Source organism: Gymnoscopelus microlampas (genome assembly GCF_963454915.1).
Source record: "Gymnoscopelus microlampas genome assembly, chromosome: 2".
In the NCBI taxonomy this organism is placed as follows: Eukaryota; Metazoa; Chordata; class Actinopteri; order Myctophiformes; family Myctophidae; genus Gymnoscopelus; species Gymnoscopelus microlampas.
In genome coordinates, this window is record NC_139939.1 from 54823038 (window position 1) to 54848358 (window position 25321).

The 25321-nt window shown below is 40.9% G+C and overlaps 3 protein-coding genes across 3 annotated transcripts in view; 1 reads left to right on the forward strand and 2 right to left on the reverse strand.

Moving 5' to 3' along the window:
* Positions 1-2553, forward strand: part of LOC311035120 (uncharacterized protein) — a 47088-nt gene extending 44535 nt beyond the window's left edge. The window contains exons 7-9 of the mRNA XM_084043200.1: positions 563-667; positions 1818-1904; positions 2219-2553. Of these exons, the coding sequence (XP_083899326.1) occupies positions 563-667; positions 1818-1904; positions 2219-2290 (264 nt within the window). The 3' untranslated portion in view covers positions 2291-2553. The remainder of the gene's footprint in view (positions 1-562; positions 668-1817; positions 1905-2218) is intronic.
* A 209-nt stretch (positions 2554-2762) lies between these two features.
* LOC311065323 (F-box/LRR-repeat protein 18-like) lies at positions 2763-6664 on the reverse strand (the record flags this gene model as incomplete). Its single annotated transcript, XM_084085598.1, has 3 exons — positions 6536-6664; positions 4577-4774; positions 2763-3116 (listed from the first exon to the last, which is right to left on the reverse strand). Exons 1-3 carry the CDS (start codon positions 6587-6589, stop codon positions 2763-2765), a joined length of 606 nt encoding a protein of 201 aa, XP_083941724.1. The 5' UTR covers positions 6590-6664.
* A 5190-nt stretch (positions 6665-11854) lies between these two features.
* LOC311035156 (actin, cytoplasmic 1-like) lies at positions 11855-14362 on the reverse strand (the record flags this gene model as incomplete). The annotated part of the gene is made up of 4 exons (XM_084043235.1): positions 11855-12145; positions 12525-12709; positions 13477-13662; positions 14119-14362. The coding sequence occupies 4 exons, from the start codon at positions 14360-14362 to the stop codon at positions 12002-12004; spliced, it is 759 nt and encodes a 252-aa protein (XP_083899361.1). The 3' UTR covers positions 11855-12001.
* Between the last annotated feature and the right edge of the window lie 10959 nt (positions 14363-25321).

Below are 25321 nucleotides of genomic sequence, written 5' to 3' on the forward strand. Positions count from 1 at the left end.
TGGTGTGTTCTACTGTGGTACGCTGTATACGCCGTGTGGCCTGCAGATTTTTTTCATCGCCACCGTAAACATCCTAAAACAGTTTGAAACGGCCTATCTGGTACGTTGATATGCATCTGATACGATGCACCCAGGAGCGGATGGGCTGGGCTCAAAGCAATTGTTTTACATTAATTACCGTATTCTCCGCACTATAAGGCGCATCTGAGTATAAGGCGCACCTTAAATAAATGTATTATTTTCATATATAGGGCGCACCGCATTATAAGGCGCATCCGCACTATAAGGCGCACTGACGGTGCGCCTTATAGTGCGGAAACCAAGGGAAACAATATTGATACATATATAAGGCGCATCGGATTATAAGGCGCATCCGCACTATAAGGCGCACTGACGGTGCGCCTTATAGTGCGGAAAATACGGTAATTCTACTGCGTGCGTGCCGTGCGTGTGGGAGGAACTAGGGGGGGAATAGTTATAGTATACCCTCCAAAAAATCTAGAACACACCACTGAATTTGGCATTTGAATTGAATTGGGTGTCTTGTCTTGTTCTCTTGTAGCTCAAACCCCGGGTGCACATTGACGTACGTTTGAAGAACACAGTCTGTGAAAAGGCTTCGGGTGCAAATGACCACACACATCGTCCTGAGTGTCCATTCAAACGGGTTGGTGAAATAGGCTACATCACATTCATTATGAAACTCTGATCAATGAAGGCTCAGTGAAGTCTAAAGACGTAACAAAATACTATTATTATTATTGTCTCCACCAGGCCGAAGGTGTGGCAGAGACTATGTTTTGCACCCTGTCCGTCCGTCCGTCCGTCCGTCCGTCCGTGTGTGTGTGTGTGTGTGTGTGTGTGTGTGTGTGTGTGTGTGTGTGTGTGTGTGTGTGTGTGTGTGTGTGTGTGTGTGTGTGTGTGTGTGTGTGTGTGTGTGTGTGTGTGTGTGTGTGTGTGTGTGTGTGTGTGGACAGCTAATCTCCGGCATCGTTGGCCCGATCGACGTGAAACTGTGCACACACACTCCCTGGATGCCAGAGCAAAACCTCTGCCCCAAATGTTTCACATGGGCCTGTTATAGCGCCACCAGGAGGCTGTTTTTCCCCCAAACTATTAATCCTACAGCTCTTTCCCAAACATCACACAAATCGGTACACAGTGTCTCTATCGTCATTAAACCAAACCGGTCTATCAGATTTGTCATATTCCATCCTGATTGGCTAAGATTGGCATCTAAAGTTTGTAGGAGTTGCCCGTTTTGAATAAAATGCCTCAATTCATGTCCGATTGGCGTGAATGTGCACGCACATTCCCACTATGCAGAGGAAGAAATGCCACCCTTTTAACATTATCCTGTTTTAGCGCCATCAGGAGGGCGATTTTTGCAAAACACATATTTTTATATTACTCCTACAGATTTTGTCCCAAAATTACGCAAATCGGTACACATTATCATATAGTCATGTGATCAAGACGGATCTGTCCGGCTTTTCATATTCCATCCTGATTGCCGAATTCCGAACATTGCTGGCCCACAATAACCTACCTGACCTGGCGGAGACCTGTGCTCTGAGGAGCACTTTTTCTAGTTATTATTATTATTATTATCACCCTTATTATTATTATTATTATTATCCTTCTGATGACATCACTGGAAGGACTTTCATCTCCCATAAATAAATACAAAGTCTCAGCAAAATGCACTTTTTTTTCTTTTAAATTATGTATAAATTATGTGCAGATTGAACCAGCATAATTTGAAGTTGTCTGTTAATCTGTCTGTCTGTCTGTCTGTCTGTCTGTCTGTCTGTCAGCTCCAGGTTCGTTGTTTTGTGTGTAGCTCGGATCCAAACACCAGAGATCCTTACATCGACTGTGTTCGCTATGCAGATCAGGGATCGGTAAATATGTCTCTATGTTTCTAATGTCTGTCCTTACCAGTCTTACCAATCTCATTTGTCCATTTCACAAGCAATCTTTTTTTATATAGTGCAATAGCATATCAAAAGCTCACAATGTGCTGTGATGTGATGCATTGTGAACTTGTAGATCTGCTATTTTAGCTCTTTTTAAAATAGTAAAAAAGGGATTAAACGTCCCAACTTAAACTTTTTTTATTAGCTTACTTTACCATTATTATTATTACTATTATCATTATATTTGTATCTTATACTCCAAACTTAACACATAAATTATATGTGTTGTTTTCTTTCAGCGTTTTGCTGCATGGGACCAGAACTGTCTCCCACCAGCACCACGACTTGGGTCAGACTTTATTAACGCCTAAAGACATAATCCTCTCGCCTGATCAGGAGCATGTGATAAGAACTAATGTCTCTGATTATGAATTCATTCATGATTAAGATGGATATGCCACTGAAAATATTTCATACGTCTGAAAATGAATACATCTGTCAAAGCTAAAGATAAAAAATAAAGGTAAACTGCCTGAATGCTTTGTAACATGAAATTAACTTTTTAGACATTTGAAAACTTGTGAAACAGGACATTCTGCATAATGAGTACTTTCTACTTTTAAGTACATTTTGATAGCAATACTTTTTTACTTTTACTCAAGTAAAGTTTTTATTCTAGACTTTTACTTGTAACAGAGTATTTCTACATTGCAGTATTGATACTTTTATTTAAGTAAAAACATGTGAGTACTTTTACCACCCACTGCTTCTGGGGTCCCTGGAAACAAAGAAATATTTTGTGATGATGGGGGTCCGCGACCAAAAAAAAACGACACATTCCTCTCACCTGCGTAGCTGGGCACAGCAGGGCACCACGCCGTAGCTGGGCGTGAGCAGCGTCTGCCGCAGGTCCGACAGGCGGCTCAGCGAGTCCACCGCCTCGGAGCCCAGCTGGGCGGCGTTGAAGCCCGGCGCCACGTCGAACGCCAGCGACCGGAGGAGCGTCAGGGAGGAGAGGAGGCGCGAGAGGCGCAGGGAGGTGAGGCGGCAGCCGCCCAGGTCGAGGCGCGTCACCGCCCGGCAACGCACCAGGTGCTCCATGGTGGAGCCCGACAGCCAATAGCAGCCGTTCAGGCTGAGGGACTGCGCGTGATTGGCCAGCTGCTTCAGGATCTGCCGCACCGAGAGGTCACTGGCCTGGAGGGAGGGAGGGAGGGAGGGAGGGAGAGAGGGAGAGGGAGGGGAAAAAACACGAGACGGAAGATATATCGTTGTTGTCGGGCAGAAACCTCTTATCTACGTATTCTAACTTCTTGTGTTTTTTCATAAATTAACTCTCTCAGTGCCAACGAAATAAAAAAATATGTTCATACTGTGCCAGCAAAAATGTTTTTTCAAAGTAAAAAAAAAGGGCTTAGGAAGCGAGATACAGCCTTTTTCAGTGATAAGTTAAACAAGGAGTAGATGGAGCTGCAAATCTTCAGATAATGATATCTTGGGTTCTGAACATTTTTTTCCCAAAAAAATAATAATATTATTATTTTTTTTATTTTTTTTAACCCTGAATTTTTCGTTCTTTGCACTGAGGGCATTCAGAAAAAACTCTGGATATCTCGTTGTGTGGCACTGAGAGAGTTAACGGCCTACTTGATCATACTACAGCGTCACATAAAATCATCAAAAGTAGCAGATCTACAAGCTCGAAAAGCGGCGCGAAGCGACGCGTTTCGAGCTTGTGGATCTGCTACTTTTGATGCTTTTGAATTAGAATCCTGAGACAATAGAGTTAGTTCAGGGGGCTGACACGATCGTGACATTTTGGTTGACGGTCAGCTGTCATTGCAAATAATCGCAATTGGTGATCAACGATTGAATTGTGTTTTTTTGGCATTGAAACGATGTTCAACAAATAAATCAAAATCACATTTATGTGTTTAGGCTTTGTAAACAAACATTACACACAGGGCAGATATGACAAATAAATAAATATACACAGAAATGACTGACCGTGACTGGTGTCAATAATCTAAATACATAATGTACTATATTTACACAACAGGCAATGCATTTAATAACACATTTAATTATTTTAACATTAAATATTTATCCGTGGAACCCAATCAAACTAAATTTAACGCCTCAGCTCCTACAATTCCAAGGGCTTGCCAGGGTGTGTGTGTGTGTGTGTGTGTGTGTGTGTGTGTGTGTGTGTGTGTGTGTGTGTGTGTGTGTGTGTGTGTGTGTGTGTGTGTGTGTGTGTGTGTGTGTGAGTGAGTGAGGGTGTGGGTGTGTGTGTGTGTGTGTGTGTGGGGGGGGTCCCCAGTTCAAATATGATTAGTTCAAATATGATTATTTTGGGGGGGGGGGGGGGGTCCCCAGTCCAAATATGATTATTTTGGGGGGGGCACCAGTTCAAATATGATTATTTGGGGGGGGTCACAGCCTGAAACGTTTGGGAATCTTTGACGTAGATGAATGGAAAGGATTCTGATAATTATGCAAAGTATTTGCGGTCGGGCGATCATTAGGTTAATTGTGACAGGAGGCATGTGTATGAGGTGTTATTTATGTTACCGTGTAATGCTCAGACATATCTAATATAGATTATTAGGTTAATTGTGACAGGAGGCCTGTGTATGAGGTGTTATTTATGTTACCGTGTAATGCTCAGACAGACAGACGTGGGTCAGCAGGGTCTTGTCTCGACAGAGCGTGTGCAGCTTGCGGCAGACGCGCGCCACGTTGAGCAGCAGGTCACCCACGGGGACGTGACGCAGGATGCACAGCAGGATCTCATCGGACAAACCCGACATTCCCACCGAGGCCGAGGCCATCACGTCCTCGTCACACACAGCCTGGAGGGGGGGGGGGGGGGGGGGGGACGGACAGAGAGAACAGAACACACACACACATACAAAGATAAATAATACACACACAATGCAAAGGACTGAGAATTAACACCTACTGTAGGGTTAGGGCAGTGGTTCTCTAACTTTTTCATGTCAAGGATCCCCCAAAACGATATGTATTTGGCTGCGGACCGCCCATCTCAGAACCATTTTGTGCCAGGGTTTTTTCAAAAATAGCAGATCTACAAGCTCATAGCACAGCACTCTGCGCTTTTGACCTCTTTTTCTTTTTTTACATTTTTGAAAAATCTTGCAAGTGTTTTGATTTTTTTTAACTTCTTCTCTTCTGGGGGTCCCTGTCACAAAACATTTTCAGATTGGGGGTCCGCGGCTAAATACATGTCATTTTTGGGGTTGTCTTTATTCACTGAAGAAAAAGAAAAACATTTGAGGTAGAAAAAATATAAACAGAGCAAAAACATTATTTTGAATGTAAATCTTATTCTTTTGCTTGCTGATTTAATTTGTTTTAATTAAAAAAGAAGCTCTGTATATACAATTTCTTCTCTCTCAAAACTTTTTTTTTTTGTTCAATTAAGACACAAATGTAACTCCATACTTTAAAGCTATATGCATCAGCTATTTGAAAATAGCTTTTTTATATATTGAATATATTTTTTAAACAATTTATCAACATAAATCTGGTACGGGGGTCCCTGGCACAACATATTTTCGAACGGATGGCCTCAGGTCTTAATGTTTTTAAATATCTAGTAAAGGTTCATTTCCTCTCCCTGGCCTTGTGACAGTTGAGCAAGGCACCCTATGCTTTCCCACAAACTGTCTGTTGGTTTTATATGTTTTGTTTTCCCTTTGTTTGTATTATATGCTAAATATGTTTGTTTACATTTTATATTGCTTTGCATTGTTAAACCTGTATAGCACTTTGGCTGACCTGGTCATGTTAAGGTAGGTGATTTTCTTTGGTTAAAATGAGTGTTAAATAAGCTCTATATTCTGTTTGTACTCATTTGTTGAGTGTTTGTTCAGTAACAGGAGTCTCCATGTCTCTCCAGCTCTTTATTAAACAGAAAATGCATTTTCAGGTTAGGATACCAATTTAATCCAATCAGGATAGAGAACTCAGTTAGGATACAGATTAAACAAGTGAAATTAAATTGGAAGTGATGACACAAAGAAAGGAGCAGACACAATTGGAACTGGAACACTATCAACATGAAGCTGATAAATGGGTACTCTCTCCTGATTGGCTGTCATTGTGTCAACTACATGAAAATATATGTTGTTTATCAAAGAGCTGGAGAGACATAGAGACCCCTGTGACTGAACAAACACTCTATAGCAATGATTACTATCACAAGATAGTGCTTTAACCTTTTAACAAAAAAACACTTTTGGTTTTATCCAACAAATATCACTTACTCTACCTTTAAATGTGTTTTATAAATAAACATTGTGCCAATAAAACAGGGTTTGGCAGCATGATGGAATTAGTGTGCAGCAGCACAATCATTTGGTTGAATGGGGGGGGACTAAAATACACATCAAAAGCATCAATTGGTTTATTACACACACGTGTGATAAATAATCACACTTTTCATTACAATGACAAATTATTGCACTTTACATAGTAGAGGCTGTTATAATAATAACTATGTCTGGCTAAACTAGCTTACAGTTTACAGTTAGCTAAACACAAAGGTAGTTGTGGAACAACGTTATATAAGTCCATTAATGTGGTCTAACCTGTTCAATTTGATAGTCCATGTCCTCTACTATTCCTGCTATAGATGTACTCATAGTTTTAAAGTTATATGTGAGGCTACAGTTTATGACAGGAGAAGCTTCATTGATCTTTAACTGGAACAGCTTTCTCTCTGGAAGGAATCCAATCTGGGCTGAGCCACGGTACACCACCGGAAGGTTTTGATAGACGGACACGTTTCCTGTTACAGCCAGAATGACTGTCATATATTATATGACAGTCATGGATGAACTTCAACAAAGTGTTTGTACTTTCTCTCTTTTTGGTTCGTACATCTACATAAACGTTCAAAGTTCAAATATAAAGTACTGATCCCATGGCCACGGATGTTATAACTATGTCCGGGTCCTCAAACGTACCCGAATCTTCTGTATTGTTCAATAAAAAAAACATTTTAATCCGATTGGTGGCCATTTTCTTCATATTTTCTCCATTGTGCTTTCAACTACGCGAACCCATCGGTTGGAAGGTGTATTGCACTCTGGTAACTCTATAAAAATTGGCCAATCTTCGGATTAAAATGCTTTTCATTGAACACTACAGAAGATAAAGGTACTTCTGAGGACTTGTACATAATTATAACATCGGTGACCATAAGGTATGCACTTTATATTTGAAATGTGAACGTTTATGTAGATGTACGGGCCACAAAAACAGAAACTGCAAACACCAGGTTGAAATTCATCCATGACGGTCATGACAGATGACCGTCTAGGATCCATGGCTAGAGTGTTGCCAGATTTTACGAGAGAAATAAGCAAGCAAATCAACAGAGCAAAGAGAATGTTTTGAATGCAAATCTTTTTTCTTGCTGTTTTAATTTGTTTTCATTCAAAAATATTTTTCGCTCTGTATATGCATTTTTTTTCTGTCTGAAATCTTGGGGGAAAAAAAGGCCAAACATTTTGTAATTTTTAAAACATTTTAACAACCCATACAGTATCTGGTACGGGGTTTCCCTGGCGCAACATATTTTTAGATGGAGTTACGTGTGGGCTTATTAATACTTATTAATTTAGGGTTCCTTGATATGAAAATGTTTGAGAACCACTGGTTTAAACAACATTTAGGAAACAACCCAAACTAAATAACTACACTTTAGAAACAAGCCCAAATAAATAACAGCATCGCATTCCGAAACTAACAATATTTACAAGCAACTTTACAGAACAAACAAGCCCAAAGTCGCTTATAATAAGCAGACATGGCAACACTGGTTCATATGAGCTTGTAGGTCTGATATTTTTCTCTGGATTTACCACGCCCACATTGACGTCATAACAACTTTATTTTGCCAACTAGAGCCCAGAGCATATTGTAGGTTATACGTATATATCAACAGTGCTGCAAAAAGTTAAAAGTGGAAAAAAAACACTTTCTTTCTTTTTGCCTTTGTTGGTCTTTTTTTTTTCGTTTTGACTGCTTTCTTTGGAATGTATTTGTCTGTTTGTTTGTTTTAACTAGAGTGTAAGGGAGAGAGAATGTTTTAAAATGACCCTATGTGTCCATATTTAATGTGGTGCAAAGGCATCAATGAATGACTTCACTATGGTACCGTAGCTGTCACATTTTTATGCTCATCCTACTGTTCAGTGACCAATTGATTGTCCTTCTATAATCTACTATCTCCATCAGGAGTATAAATTAATCACCTATGGTGATTCATAGGACCTATGGTCCATCCATCCTATGAGTCACCATAGGTCATCATAGGATGGTGAATGTGAATGCATTCACTGCCATGCATCACGGTAAGGAAATTCACCCCATACAATGAGCCACTTTAGATGTGTACCACAGTTCATATGTTAACTAGGTATAGGGTGACATTCTTTGGGGGCTAAAACAATATTTTTTTTGTTAAAAGACTTAAGCACTGTATTATGATTATTGAGTGTACCCATTTATCACCTTCAATTTTGTCGGCTCATTTCATCGTCTCACCACTTTTTTAATCTGTATACGAGTTCTCCTGATTGGATAAAATTGGTATCCTGACTTGAAGAAAGCATTTTTCTGCTTACTAAATAGCTGGAGAGACATGGAGACTCCTAATCAGTCTCAATGAGTAGCAGAATACAGAGCCATCAGCCATTTAACAAAACACCCTACCTTTAAGCTCCATTTTGTACTTTCATATTTTTTTCCTATTATAAAATTCCCAAAATAGGGACACCAAGCTGGAAGTGGTTAAGCTATATTAAACTTGGGGCACTATGTAACTTATTTTTTTATGAATAAAATGTAATTTTGGCCAATCGGTATGGTAGAGTATGTTAATGCAATAGAAAATCAGGGAGACCAAATGCAACAACCCTAATTGTTTGGTCTCCCCGATTTTCTATTGAGACATTTAGATTGTGTCAAGGCCCCGACACGAGATAGAATTTATCCCCCGAGCAGGAAGGCTCTAGTAAAAATGTCAGCACTTGCACAGGAAACTGGTTCAAAGTGGAAAGAAGTCACGCTCAAGTTTCTCTTGATGCCACAGAGATCCCAAAGCCGTTTGTTGTCAGACGGACAACAACTTGGACCAAATAAATGCGTGTCAATAATAGAACAGGTAATAGAACAACAAGTAAATATACGTCTAAAATCTTGAGAATCATCAAGATTAAAAGACCAAGGACAGAAACGTTTTTTCAGACATGTGCACTTTTATTGGGCTCTTACTGGTCAGTGTAGACTAGAGGGGGCAACAGGCCCCATGAACAAACCTTTTACACCTCCATACAAAACAGGTAAAAGCTTTGTCTTTTTGCATAATGACAAAAACAAACTGGAACCCCAAGTATATATAATTTAAGGCTGAAAGTACAAAAACAAGTTTCAGATAATTTACACATTAAGCAAATACTATAGACGTTCTGTTGGGCAGCACACCCACCAGTGAATACACCTTCATAGAGGCAAATAAGGTGGTGAACAAACAGACAGACACACACACACCATAGAGTTAAAAAGAATAGAGAGGGCACCGGATATCGCCTCCCATCCACTTGCATTGAGTTGCTCACCCAGCGCATGAGGCGAAATCACCCCTTCTTCCGGGTTGGAAAGTGTGATGAGCGTAGCCTATTTGGGGGCCACTGTCATACGTTCTGCGTCACAGAAGTGACGCGTTTTACGTCACAGAAGTGCGCGGCCCCGTGCGCAAGCTTGTGCGCAAGCTCGTGAGTCGAGCCCATTGGTCGAAACCGCTTCCGCTCGTACATTGTGCAGTGGCCCATTCCGTTTAAGCTGCAGTACCTACGAATGGCCAGCAAGTCCAATGCGCTTCAATGCAACCACTGGGTTCTGGGGGCTTGACACACACGCACACAAACCACCTGGTTCACTCCGGCCAGTTAACTACCAGCAAAAAGTTTCCACCAATCACGGGGGGGGGGGGGGGGGTCATGGCACCATAGCCGTAGTGGTGAGGGAGGGGTCAGGGTGAGGAAGAGGAGGGTGGTACAGGCTCTGCACACGCCAGTAATAATAATAATAATAAACTTTATTTATATAGCACCTTTCATGACATAAATGCAGCTCAAAGTGCTTTACAGAAAAAGAAAGAAAAAATGAAAACAAAACACAGGGTAAAAACAAAAAACATTAGAGCAATGGCAATAATAGAGCAATGGCAAAAAGAACAATGGCAAGAATTAATGGCTACAAATAAGAGGCAGCGGGTCAAGCAAAACAAGTGAAACAATAGAGCAGTGGCAAAGTACAGTGGCAAGAGATAAAAGCTAAAGATAAAAGGCAGTGGGTCAGGCAACGATAAAAGACAGAAACAACAGCACAGAGATTCAGAAGAAACAGAATCAACTAAAAGCAAGAGTGAATAAATGAGTCTTGAGCTGTGCTTTAAAACTGTCTACAGAGGGTGCCTGTCTTAAGTGAAAAGGAAGCTTATTCCAGGCCATCGGCCCGTAGAAGCAGAATGCTGCTTCGCCGTATTTTTTATATGACATTTCAGGCACTTCAAGTAGGCCTGCACTAGAAGACCTGAGGGGACGGTTTGGGACGTATCTGGGGAGGAGGTCATAGAGGTAGGAGGGTGCCAGACTGTTGAGAGCCTTATAAACAAGCAAAATAATTTTAAAATCGATCCTAAAAACAACCGGGAGCCAATGTAGTGAAGCTAAAACTGGAGTAATGTGTTCCCTCATCTTAGTTTTAGTTAAAACTCTGGCTGCCGCATTTTGAACGAGTTGTAGTCTGTCGGTTGTTTTCTTTGGCAGGCCAGAGAAAAGTGCATTGCAGTAATCCAGGCGAGAGAAAACAATAGCGTGGATCAATGTTTTTGCATCATCCAGCGACAGATATGCTCTAATTCGTGCAATATTCCTCAGATGGAAGAAGGCAATCTTGATAACTTGACTGATATGTGTATTAAAATTAATTTCAGAGTCTATTATAACTCCCAGGTTCTTGACTGTAGAGTTACTTCCTACAGTGATGTTACCGAGCCTACTTCTTATTGATTCTTTCTGTTCCCTAGAGCCAATTATGAGAACTTCTGTCTTGTCCTCATTTAGCTTCAGAAAGTTCTCGCTCATCCAGCATTTGATGCTGGACAGACAGGACAACAATGGGTCAAGAGCACTGGGGTCATCTGGAGCTACGGAGAGGTATAGCTGGGTATCATCAGCATAGGAGTGGAAATTCACTCCGTGTCTAGTGATAAGTTCACCCAGTGGCAGTATGTACAGGGAGAATAATAGCAGACCAAGGATTGAACCTTGTGGAACACCAGAGCAGATGTCATGTTTCTCTGAGTCAAAGTCAGCTAAGTTGACAACGTAGCTTCTGCCTGATAAATAGGAAATAAACCATGACAAGGCCGTGCCTGACAAACCTATCCAGTCCTCCAGACGTTGAACCAAGATGGCATGATCGATTGTATCAAATGCAGCCGTCAGGTCAAGGAGCAGGAGGACGGATACATTTTTATTGTCGGCTGACACCCTGAGATCATTCATTACTTTCACAAGTGCTGTTTCAGTGCTATGCCCTTTCCTAAAGCCGGATTGGAATTTGTTATGGATTTTATTGTTCTGTAGGTACACCTCTAGCTGACGGAAGATCGTTTTTTCTATGACCTTGCCCAAAAAGGGCAGATTAGAGATGGGTCTGTAGTTACTCAGCACCAAGGGGTCAAGGTTGTGCTTCTTGAGCAAGGGCCTAACAATAGCTGTTTTAAGTGAGTCTGGGAATATACCTGATTGTAGTGAGCAGTTAACAATTCTTAAAATGTCCCCAAGCACACCGTCCAGAACCTCTTTGAGGAAGGGAGTGGGGATTGTATCCAGAGAACATGAGGATGAAGTCATCTGAGATATGGTTTTGCGAAGTTCCTCAAGTGTGTGTCGTTGTGCCAAGGTTATGTGTGCAGACGCAGAGCTGTATCAAGGATTCGTAGAAGGAGGTGCGAGGTTTTTTTTTTTATAACAGTCCGTTTAGAAGCACCTCCTGTGGACGATGGTGGGGCCGGACTCGTTGTACTCCTGCTTGCTGATCCACATCTCCTGGAAGGTGGACAGAGAGGCCAGGATGGAGCCTCCGATCCAGACAGAGTACTTCCTCTCTGGGGGAGCAATGATCTGAAAAAAGGAGAGATGGATCAAGGGTTTTGTTAAACACTAAAGTGGTTTTGAAGTAAGACCAGTGCAAGGGTTCACAAACTTTTCAGCACCGCAACCCCCCCCCCCCAACAAAAAAATAATTGTAGGCATTACATTTAGTTTCCACAGATAAATATTGTGAAAATAGCCGAACGACACGCTCACAATAACACACCGAGAGTTGTGAGCTTGTAGAGCGGCACTGGACTAGGGCACTACAAATATACTGTAGGTTTAGGAATAAAGACTGGCTTCTACTGCATTAACTCGTACCATCCACCAAGTGGCAGCAGTTGTCAAAGGTTTTGCCACACACGCCACAAGGGGGAGTGTAATGGATATAAGGACAAGGTTTTACCGTGATCTCCATGGTGGAGGGTGCCAGGGATGTGATCTCCTTCTGCATGCGGTCGGCGATGCCAGGGTACATGGTGGTACCACTGGAGAGCACCGTGTTGGCGTAGAGGTTCTTACGGATGTCCACGTCGCACTTCATGATGCTGTTGTAGGTCATCTCATGGATACCACAAGCCCAGTCCATGCCTACATGTAGGAGGAGAGAGACAAGCGTTAAGCCTAAGGTCTAGATTAGGGCTTCGACTAATCATTAATTCCATGATTTGATTAATCAATGCAGTGAATTCAGATAACTATAAGTATAATTACAGTGAAATGCATATAATGGAACATGCATTCACATTTTGGTGGACATTAACCCATTTAGACCTGAGGCCGATTCTAAAAACGCCTTCTAAATCCTTACCTAAGTTTTCTGAAAAACAAGACAAGAACCCCAGAAGGGGTTCCCGTCCTGAAAGGTATAGTTACAAATAGGGGTTCCCGCCCAAAATGGGTTAATAGAATACACCCACTACGTCAACTTTCTGAGCCAATCAATTAATAATTTCACCCCAGTTTAGATGCAGGTCATCTTGGCTCATAGATTAAAGCAAAATAAATTTTACAACTGAAAGTGTATGGCCAAATCCTATTATGCAACTGTGAAACAGTGTTAAAATGAGCAAATACGTAAAATTATGATGTTTTAGTAATATTGTTCTACATACTGCCAACCAGGTGAAGAAACAGACTCTGGCTTTAACGTTTGCTTTCATGAAATATCCCAGACCATTAGGGTTTTATGGAAAATGCTTCAAAACCTATTGCTAGTTGAACCATTCAAATACAAATAGCCAATCTACAAGACACATTGAGAGCTTGTAGATCGAATATTTTCGCTGCGCAACGTGCTTCCATAGAAGACATGCTGGCTGCAATGGAATCCAAATGACTGAAATAAAGTGACTCACCGAGGAATGAGGGCTGGAAGAGGGCCTCTGGACAACGGAACCTCTCGTTTCCGATGGTGATGACCCGTCCGTCGGGCAGCTCGTAGCTCTTCTCCAGGGACGAGTACGTGGTGCCCATTTCCTGCTCAAAGTCCAGTGCAACGTAGCACAGTTTCTCCTTGATGTCACGCACAATCTCACACTCGCCTGATGGGAGGAAGAGGAGAATGGTGATTAGTTAACATAAGACAATAATAATTCATATTCTTTAACTAAGTCTAGAGGGATTAAATCAGTGTTGCCAGATTTTGCGAGAGAAATAGGCAACCTGGTTTATGAAAAAAAAAGCCCAAAAGAAGCGACCTAGGAATTACACATTTAATGTATTTGTGGTCCTTGACATGTAGGAGCACTACTGGTTTAAACAATTAAAAAGAGCCCAAATAAGCAACTACATTTTAAAAAGCCCAGAGTCGCTTATAATAAGCAGATATGGCAACACTGACTAAGGTTTAAGTTTGCTTGTGGTATTTACCAGTAACAGGATGTTGAGGGGTTTCACACATTTTAACAAGACAACACAAAAAGCCGTCTAGGTGGTTTCAATGTGTGGATGAGGCGTTTGCTGGTTTTAAAGTGTGGTTACAAGGTGTTTTTGCCAACCTTTGCTGGTGAAGTAGTAGCCCCTCTCGGTGAGCATCCTCATGAGGTAGTCTGTGAGGTCGCGTCCAGCCAGGTCCAACCTGAGGATGGCGTGGGGCAGGGCGTAGCCCTCGTAGATGGGCACTGTGTGGGTCACGCCGTCACCGGAGTCCATGACGATACCGGTGGTACAACTGGAGGCGTACAGGGACAGCACGGCCTGGATGGCCACATACATGGCGGGGGTCTTGAAGGTCTCGAACATGATCTGAATGAAAAGAGGGTGGGAGGGTTAGATGAGTCACTTCTGTGATAGCCTGGGAAACCCATGCCTTTTTTTTTTTTCAAAAGAAAAAAAGCCTGGGAGAACCTTGCAGGAACGCTGGTCTTAGGACCTTGTTATCTCCTAACCAATCAGAGTGCAGAGGGGCGTCGCTCTAGAGGCGGGGACATAGATTGGTGAAGCAATAGGGAGCGGCGCTGGAATCCAGCGCCTGGGTTTGGATCCGCCCTTCAAGACCATCGATTGGGCTCGTTCTTTCAGTCTACTTCTGTGATCACATAGAATGAATATTGCTCTACTCCAGTGGTTCTCAAACACTGGGTCAGGACCCATGTTTGGGTTGTGGATACATTTTTATGGGTCACAATATCCCATTTTATCTCTATTATATTTTTGGTTTAATACAATTCAAAAGATTTTCAAAAAGTTTTTTTTTTTAAATCTAACATTTTCAGAAATGAAAAATACATTTCAAAGAACACAAGACTACAGTTTGAGAAAATCATTTTTGTACCGAATTAACCCAATTAAAGTAACAAACCCCCCCCCCCCCCCCTCCCAAAAAAACTGCACATTTTCGTCCCTGGTTGCGCCCCCAGTAGCGCGCACATAAATCGGCGTCTATGCCACTTTGTGAACCACTGCTAGTCAGCACAATAGTCAATAATCCAATTAACAGGGGCGGCCATAGCTGAGTGGTTAGTGAGCCCGCCTAGGGAGCCAGAGGCCTGGTTGCCCCAGGTTCGATTCCAGGCCAGGCCAGCATATGTGTCGATGAAATGAAATTTGTCCCTGAGCAAGACTCTTAACCCCTAATTGCTCACAGGTTCTCATTGGAAACAAGACCGTAAGGACTTTCATGAACGACCTGTTAAAAGGAATTATCCTTATCCTTACACAGGTCAGAATCACAGCACTTTCAGCTCATTCACGGTTTAGAACACAACACACGTCATGCTAGAACATTCATATTTAACTGATTTTAGTAGTTCACATCAATTCCCTCTCCACTACTACAACCCTTGTTACACAACGCTGGAGTGGCTTATGACCCATATCTCCCCATGCTCCAACCAATCCTTTACTACAGTCTAAGTGCACACAGAGGAGGCAGAAACCTGAAGCTTCCATTAAAGAAGAAAAGATCAGCTGAGGAAAGAGGAGACCTAGAGAGTGGCGAGCAGGAGGAAAAAAGGACATATTGAGGAACAACACTAGACTAGGCCTGTGACAAGTGCAATTATTTGAGATAGTCGCAATTATTTTTGCATAAGCGTCATAATCCTTTCCATATTGAAAAATTTTGCACTTTAAAACATTTTCCAAAAATAGCAGATCTACAGATCTTGTAGAGCAGCCATTTCTGCTACTATACTTTATTATTTTTTTTAAGTATTTGTAGTATTTGTCACTTGAAAGTAACCGATCTACTAGCCTCGATCTCCAGACTTTTATTGTTTAGTTTTGCTAAAAAATAAAAGCCTGGAGGAACGCGTCGGTGTACCCGGTATAGGAAGTGTTTCATTTCCCCAACCATGGGGTTAACAGGGCGGGGGTTGACGGACTGATCGGTGAACCAATGGGATCAGGCGCAATCTCTCTGCGCCTCTATACACCCGCCCCTCTATACACGAAATCAGGAGCGTTGGTGCAGCCTACCAATCTACAAGCTCACAATGCATTGTGTTGTGAGCTTGTAGATCTGCCATTTTTGTACGCCACTATTTTACAACAAAGCATAATATAGGGTGAAGTAGTCAGACTAATTGATTCGATTATTTACAACAAATAATCTTTGTGTAGATTCATTGATATAATAAAAAATAAAACCCTGCTTCGATACATGAGCCATACTAAGTCGGTTATTGGTTCTTCTAAATGTCGGGTTTCGAAAAACATCGGTTCATAACCCAGACCCACAACATCCTGTAAGTCACCAGTTTTGTTTTCTTACCTGGGTCATCTTCTCCCTGTTGGCCTTGGGGTTGAGAGGGGCCTCTGTGAGCAGGACGTTGTGATCCTCGGGGTCCACACCCAGCTCGTTGTAGAAGGTGTGATGCCAGATCTTCTCCATGTCGTTCCAGTTGGTGACGATGCCGCGCTCGATGGGGTACTTCAGGGTCAGGCTGCCTCTCCTGTTCTGGGCCCCGTCGAAGGAACACAAAAGGTTTAAAAACAGCAGAGGATATCGTTGCTGTCGGGCAGAAAATATCTCCATATTTTTGGTAAATGAATGCCCTACTTGATCATACTACAGCGTCACAAGTAGCAGATCTGCAAGCTTTTTGAGCTTGTCGATTTGCTACTTGAATACTGAAACCCAATTTACTTAAAATGCAAGCTTGTAGATTGGCCAATAATATATTTTATTTATTTTTTATTTTATTTACATGTTTTTCTATCCATCCAAGTTTGAACTTTCAGTGCAGGGTTGTGTACCTGATGTCTGGGACGTTCAACGATGTAGGGGAACACGGCACGGGGCGCGAACTGTCCTGCAAAGCCAGCTTTGCATGTACCAGATCCGTTGTCAACGACGAGGGCGGCGTTTTCATCTGCCATGTCTGAGAGTGTTTTTGTATTTTCTGTGGGAAAAAAAGCATTTTTTAAAATAACTTCTAACTACATTTTAATTTGGGGGTACTTGACATGAAAAGGTTTGAGAACAACTGGTCTAGAACAGCTCTGATAGCTGGGTAGCCAGTCTTTACAGATTGTTTGATATGGCACTGGACATCTACAACAGCACATTTTGGAAAAATATAACACATCATATTTTTGGTTGGACCCTTTATATTTATATTATTTATATTATATATTATTAGTTATATCCTCCTATCCTTCTATAATTCTAGAAACCTCTGAATGCAATTATTTATTTATTATTGAGAACAGAATGGACGCGTTTTATCTTTTCTTTGCCTAAAGCAAGTAAGATAAAGAAAGGATCTCTCTCTCTCTCTCTCTCTCTCTTGTAAGGCCAGAGTACACCAGAGTGATACAGTAAAGCTGTAAAAAAAAAAAATGTTTTAACTTAACAATTTTCAGTTACAACATTTTGTAACTGAAAATGATTGTTGTGAAAGCTAGTACCTTACTGTAAAGTAGTCTGGCATGTCTACCAAATCCATGCAGTTTGAACATAACTCAGCACTATGGGTTTCAAGTTTCAATTCAATTGTACAATGTGTGGCCCCTCACTCACTTTATGGAAGCCAGTATGTCCCCCAGGAAATAAATCTTGCCCACCCCTGCTGTAGATCATGTCTAGCACTGAGAAATGACAGATGTTGAAACCTTCAACCTAACCACATGCCTTGCAAACAACACCTGCCTCTCTGCAACCACCATCCCTGCAGGCATGGATGCTGATTTATGTTGGGTAGTGTAGGGTACTCAACAACAAGTGTCACACACACACACACACACACACACACACACACACACACACACACACACACACACACACACACACACACACACACACACACACACACACACACACACACACACACACACACACACACACACACACACACACACACACACACACACACACACACACACACACACACACATACACACACACACACACACATCAACCAAGTTTTAACCCATTAATCAGAAATACCTAACGAATGGCAGTTGCAATAATTGTACTCGCAATAAAATACTTTTTTTTGGCTGTAAGTGAAGACAGTGTGTGCGATCACCATTCTTTCCTCTCATAAACCTGTTCCGGTAGATGTGCAAAAGGATTTCAAGTCATACAATTTGATTATTGGCTGAGTACAGGGAGAGTTTGAATGACAGAAATCTGTTCACAATAACACACGGTATCAGAAATCTGTTCACAATAACACACAGTATCAGAGCGGGTAAATCATGCATCCTGTGCACGTTACAAAGCATCACACAATAGTCATCCAACCGACACATTCCCTTTGGGTGCTCTGCTTTCTCCTTGGGTGCTCTGGCTCCCCGGTACCAACAGGATTGGCGCAAATGCCTGCAGGTCTATGCACAAACATACACTGAACAGAGAGAATGTTCTGTTTTCTATGTCAACTATATGCATGCAGAATGAGCACAATGTATTGTGTCATATCACCAGATGTTACTTATAATCTGTTTTTTTATTTTATTTTTAGAACAGATGGCCTCAGTTTAAAGTTAGCTCCATGTCCTCTTCTTTGAAGCTGAATATTATTGTATCTTGACAAAAAGGTCACAGTTGAAGGCCCTGGATCTGAGAATTTGTACCAAATAGATTTTTTTTTAAACCAAAGTACATTAAGATCTGGAATATAATTATTTAATGTGATCTGAGTGCAGCTTTGTCAGCAATATGTCACTTATGTGTGACTCCTGTTATTTCCTCATCAGAAAATAATAATCTTTTGAGGCAATGGGGTTCACGCTGGTCCCGAGGAAGACTAAGCTAGTAACTCCCATCATGATTACTGACATTGACTATGCAGATGACATTGCCCGAGTCTCAGACACAGCAGAGAATGTAAGGGAAGTACTACTGGCAGTAGAAATGGAGTGCAGGAAGATCTGACTCAAGCTCTATGGCAAGCAAACTAAAGTATCTGTATTTAACACAGAGGACATCATCATTGCCTGTACTGCCGACGGGACAGTGCTCGAGGTAGTCGAGGACTTCAAAGGACTTTTACTTGTACTTTAAGAATTTTTAAAAGCATGCACTTTTGAAAACGTAAGTATATCTAAAAGCACTTTGTCCACCTCTGTTAGCCTCCAGACTCCATATAAGGTCGTAACAGTGTTCAAATTGCAATAGTCTGTTTTCTTAAATGTCATCATGATTTGAGTGTGTGGAGATCTCATTTTAAATAAGCCATTGTGCTTTTCTGGGCAATCCAGTTTAGAGGACCTTGTATTGTAAACTGTACTTCCATGTACTTTTTCCATGTCTTTCTAAATAAAATACTTCAATCAATCGATCAACGCCATCAACTGGGGGGAATGATATGATATGATTTATTGCAGCAACGCTGCAAACGATACGAAAAACGTTTTTCACGATACCTTTGTGTGAAACTGTTGTACAACCATGTTGAGCATTAATTTATGAAAAAGCATACACATTTGAAATATGCAGATACAAAGTTTCTTCCTGACGGCGACAATATAATGTGATATAATATAATATGATGTGATATTAAGAATGTAATTTAATTACCTGAAAATGTCACCGCTAGATCACTCCTGTTGATCTTCACCAGGAGGTTTCTTGTAACCTCCTCCAGAGTAGACTGATTATCAACCTGAAGCTGCGTGGAGCCTCAGTCTACAATTGGCTGCAGTGTCTGCGATTACAACTGGGAGGGGATTCAAATTTCCCTAAACCAATCACAAGAGATCCATGGATCCGTCTACATCTGACATCATCGCACAGCTTGTTTTACCAGATATTCGCTGATTGGCTTGTCCCTAGACCCACCGCCATCTCTATCAGAATATGCTTGTGTCATCACATCTACTGTTTGAGGCCTGGTTGCAGTTTCCAGCCTGTATTTCGGAATGGAGCCATCGGAGTCCATTTCCAGAAGCCATTGGAATTGCTTGAAGTCATCAGCACTAAGTTCCTGAAGGATCCCTAATAGACATTCATGTGCCATCACTTATTAAGGGATGCAATGAAGATGCAGGATCTGAAAAGATTAAGATGTCATACAAAGTCAAGTATGATATAAAACCATTTATAAAGAAATACAGTATGTCATCAAATCTGTCAGATATGAGGTGGTCAGATATCAGGTGATTCCTCTTTCTTGTTTGATTGATATACGTATGCAAATAGCCTATTGTATATCAACAACATTTTATCTGCAGTGAATTGAACACTGTAACAGTAACCCTTCAGAGAAACACTCATGTGTATATGGTTGTAGGGGCGTGTTGTTCACTTGAGATTATAAGAAACAATATGGGATTTACTATTATTTATTCAATATTACTACTTCAAATTTATTCATCATGTAAAAAAGAAATCTTCCAATATTCCCAGTGTTTTTTTAATTCACGCAGGTTAATAAAACTTTAGGCTATAAGGCCTATTCAGCCTGTCTGTCTTGTCATGGTGTATAATAATACAAATCTACAAAGTAACTAAGGTTTTCAAATAATTGTAGTGGAGTAAAAAGTACAATATTTGTATTTGTATTGAATAGAAGTGAAAAAGGAAGGGAGCAGACGTAAATGGAAATCTTGGATTGACGTTATTTCCGTATCCGGGTGTGTTACAATGAAATGTATCACTACGAGGGATGAAGAACGGTCAGATCTTTTTTTTAAATCAGCGTTTTTCAAAATTACGTTTTTTACGTCAGTGACAGATTTGGTAATTGGAGAAAAATACGTTTTTTCAAGTCAGTGGCAGTGAATGAGTTAATGAGTTAAAATGTACCATTTGAGAACAATATCTACCTGCAAACCTCCATCCGTATGTACTCAAATGTTTTATGTTTAGGGACCAGTCGAAATGTACAGAAGGGGGTCCCTGGAGGAAAATAGGGGAGGGTCGTGCCTTTCTAATTTTAGTCCAAAGGAGGGTCAGCTAATTTGACTTTGAATCCAAGGGAGGGTCATGCAATTTTGAATTGATAAAATAGTCCGTATTTTATATACCTTTTTAGTACAATACAGTGGTCAATGACCCATCTCTATTTCAAAGGATACAAAGAATTCATATCAAGTAACAACTTGGTCTATTTAGAATCAGTGACGGTCGTTAAAAAGCCATCAACGCACACTTGTACAGCAAGTGAACGACCCAGTCAAATCTATTCAGTGTCTTAACGATGGTGGTTGAACAATTAAGCAAAACTTCAACAGGCATTAGGCATATTGGAGAGATACATTATCCCAATTTCCAACACAGATATATCCTCTTTCAAGTGTGTTTTTGTTGCTCATAGAATTACATACACCAGGTGGGTTAGAACGACCAATTTATAACTGGATATTCATAAGCATTTGAAGTAATTCTGTGCATGTGATTAATTTGGACCTATATGGACAGTGGTGTATCCACAAGTTTCCTAGGGCGTTGTGGGCATCACTTCCTGTCGATTTGATCTAATGAAATCCAATGATATCCAATGAAATCGACAGGAAGTGATGCCCACAACGCCCTAGGAAACTTGTGGATAGATGCCAGCCTAGATCCATAAGTAAAACCAGAATCATCAGGCCATAATAATAGAAACTGAGCCAACAATGTTCAGATTATTATTTGTCTTTTTACTAAATAGTTGTTGATAGTTTTCTTGCCAACTATTTTCTCATAATCCTTGGAGTGTGTATTGAAAGATTGCGTGTGTGCGTGTGTGTGTGTGTGAGTGAATGTGACTGCACACGTGTGCGTCCCTGCATTCCCAGTAGGCTATGAAGGCTTACTTTGTGGCTCCTATATAGAATCTCAACCTAGAGAGAACTTTCAACTATCAGGCTGCTCTCCTGTTGAAACCATCTTCGAGGTTTGGTCCAGGAGGCAGACACTGTTAGTTTAAGAGCAGGCTAGGCTTAAATCTTTCCTTCCATTTGGGGAACAACAGCACCATCACCATTCATAGTCTCTATGTCGTCATAGCCAGTGCAGTGCACGTTTGATTACCTCATTAACAAATTACATGACCTGCCTGGTGAAACATGTTAAACAACTCTTATGAATGTGTTGTGTTCTGTGGTGTGGTGAAGTAAGTAAGTAGTATGTACATTATATTTGTACAGTATATAACACTTCTCACAGAGAGTACTCACAAAGTGCTTGACATACAACAGAAATATAAACACAGCATGAAACATTCAAATGATTAAAAACAACAAACACACACACAAACACATCTAAGACATTCCACATTCCAAAAATGTCCAGAGGCTGCAGCTCTCAAGACCCGTGGAAGGGCATTCCATACATTTTAGTTTTTGACCTTTTTTCGTCCCACAGGGGAACTCCTCCTCCGCCTCCTCCGCCAGCTTAAAAGCAACAAAAAAACTAAAGATCTAAGACATTCCACAAATGCTTGTTAAACAGTAATGTTTGTAAGTGGCTCTAAAAGTGGCTCTCTTTTTTTCGTTCCAGCTCTCAGGACCTGTGAAAGGACATTCCATACATTTTCTTTTCTTTTTTACTATCTTTCTTCATCTTGTCGGGGAATGCGGAGGGGGAAGCAGTTAGGGGTTACTGTAAGTGTCTTGGGACACTTCGAACCTTAGGCTTCCCAGGCGGGCTCTCTAACCATTCAACTATGGCCGCCCAACCTGGTACGAGGAATGACAAATAGACTCTGGACAGCTGACCTTAGGGTCCTGCTGGGCACATGATATCGTTGTAGCAGGCCATTGATTGATTGATTGGTTGAATATTGGCAGAATTTTATAATAACAGATTACGTTCGGTGTCAGAAAACTCACCGTCTGCAACGCCGCGCGGTTTAGAGCTGTGGACTCCAAGGCGAGCACACGCACGTAGACACTTTACAAGAATTTCCTTTTTTTCAGAAATGTAAATACAATATAAATAATAGTGAGGATAGCAGCTCTACAAGCTCACTATGATGCGTCGTGAGCATGTAGATCTCTTATTTTCATTTTTTGTAAATAGGGCTTAAGTGTCAAAATGTCCCCCAGCAAGACACTGCTCGGGGACACACATCCCTAACTGCTCCCCCCTCCGAGCTCCTCTGTGGGCAGCACTGGGGTTCTCCTTCCATTCCGACATCTCGCCACTCCGACTAGTGGCTTCCGCGTGCGGTTAGGGTTAGGGTTAGGTATACGGTTCGTTAACGTCGGAAAGGCGAAATGCACCCGGCAGCACTTATAGCTGAAAACGGAGGTTCCCCCACGGGACGAAAAACGGTAAAAAAAAAACTTCACAGGTCTTGAGAGCTGCGGCCTCTGTGGACATTTTTTGTGTGTGTTTTTGTTGTTTTTAATCATTTGAATGTTTCATGCTGTGTTTTTATTTCTGTTTATAGCACTTGATATACCACTGTGAGTTATCTCAGTGAGAAGTGTTATACAAATAAAATGTACATACTTACTTCACCACACTACAAATTATTAAGAGTTGTTGAACATGTTTCAACAGGCAGGTCATGTCATTTGTTAATGATCAAACGTGCACCTGCACTGCACTGGCTATGATGACATTAGAGACTATGGATGATGATGGTGCTGTTGTTCCCCAAATGGAAGGAACGTTTTAAAGGGCAAGACCACTTTGGTAGAGGTTTGGGTTGTGTAGTTACCTTGCCATGATGTAACTCCAAAGGTGGACAAGAAATTAAACATAATTGCTCCTCCTCATTGACTTACATTGTACAAGGAAACAGCTCTCAAAGTCACTCTTTTAGCACATAAACACAAACAAAGCTGATTCAGACAATAATATATAGAACATCACCAAAACCATTACTGTTTGTTTTTTTAATAAAAATGACAACTTCCTGTTCATTTTACTATTTCAAGATCCGGATCCAGTTCCGCGGATCCAGTCTGTGTTTTCTTCCTAATAAAAATAGCGAAATCAACAGAAAGTTAAAATAAAAAATAAAAAAAATAATATTGGGTTTGGTGATGCTCTAGAGTCTACATTGTCTGAATCAACTCTGTTTACGTTCGTTTACATGCTACAAGAGTGACTTTGAGAGCTGTTTCACCATATAATGTAAGTCAACGAGGAGCATATTTAGAATGATCAATGACTGACACACACAAGTATTTAGTAAAATGACAAATATAGATGTAATCTGAACATTCTTGGCTCATTTTCTTTCACTTTTTGCCCTAAAATAGTGTCAGGATATGCTTGAATCTTAATAATAACAATTGTAATGAATTCCTTGAGTCCAAATTGTATGGAAATTGTGTTAATTTGAATGTTGTATACTTCCAAATATTTGCTATGTTTCCCTTTTTGGGTTTAGGTAAGATAAGTGTTAACATAGGGTAAAAAAAATGAACCAGTGGGACATTATTTCAGTTTGGTACATCATGGCAGAATCTTAAAAAACACACTTCAAGGATTAAGAAAATGCAGTTAGATAAGAGAAAGTATTTAGTAAAAACTGAAATATATGTGATCATTTCGGCTCAGTTTTTTAGGTGCTGTTTTTGTTCTGTAGCCTAATAAGAGTCAAGATGTGCTTGACTCCTAATAATAACCACTTTAATTAATTCCTTGGTGTCCTTCAAAAGTTGTGGCCTTTTCAATTTCTTCCATTTTCAGGTTTGGGTTCAGGATATGTGTAATAAAGGGTTATTATTATTTATATTATATTATTATAGTATTATTTCACCCTGATACCTGGCAGAATCTTAAAATACACACTTCAAGGATGAAGAAAAACCAAGTGACGGAAAAAATCCACCCTATGTGCATGGACCCCACTTTCTAGACTACGTATGATGGTATGGACTGACCACACACCCCAAGCGGGGGGTCTGGGGGTCCTCCCCCAGAAACTTAACATAGTAGGATTTCCTGTGTTCTGGTTTTGGGAGTTTGATACCTAATCCAGGAGAAAAATCACTGGAGAAATGTCAATCCAGGAGATTGTCAAGAGATCCTGCAGGATCCAGAAGTGTTGGCAGCCCTGCATAATTGATAGCCTAATTTGTTTTATGTAGGCAACAGTGTAGTCACTAGTGATGCGCGGGTCGGGTTTTTTCATGACCCGCCCCGCCCCGCCCCGCGACGGAACCCAACCCGCCTCAACCCGCCCCGTGAACCCATATATAAATCTATGGATTAACCCGCCCCGCGACCCGCGATTTTTTTTTTATTCTGTAAAATCATGGTTAGAAAATAATCCCCAAGTGTATTCAAACTGTTTTATTGTTATTATTCTTATTCTTATTAGGAATAAAGACAAAACAAGAGCATGTGTTTTTATTTATTTTTTTGCG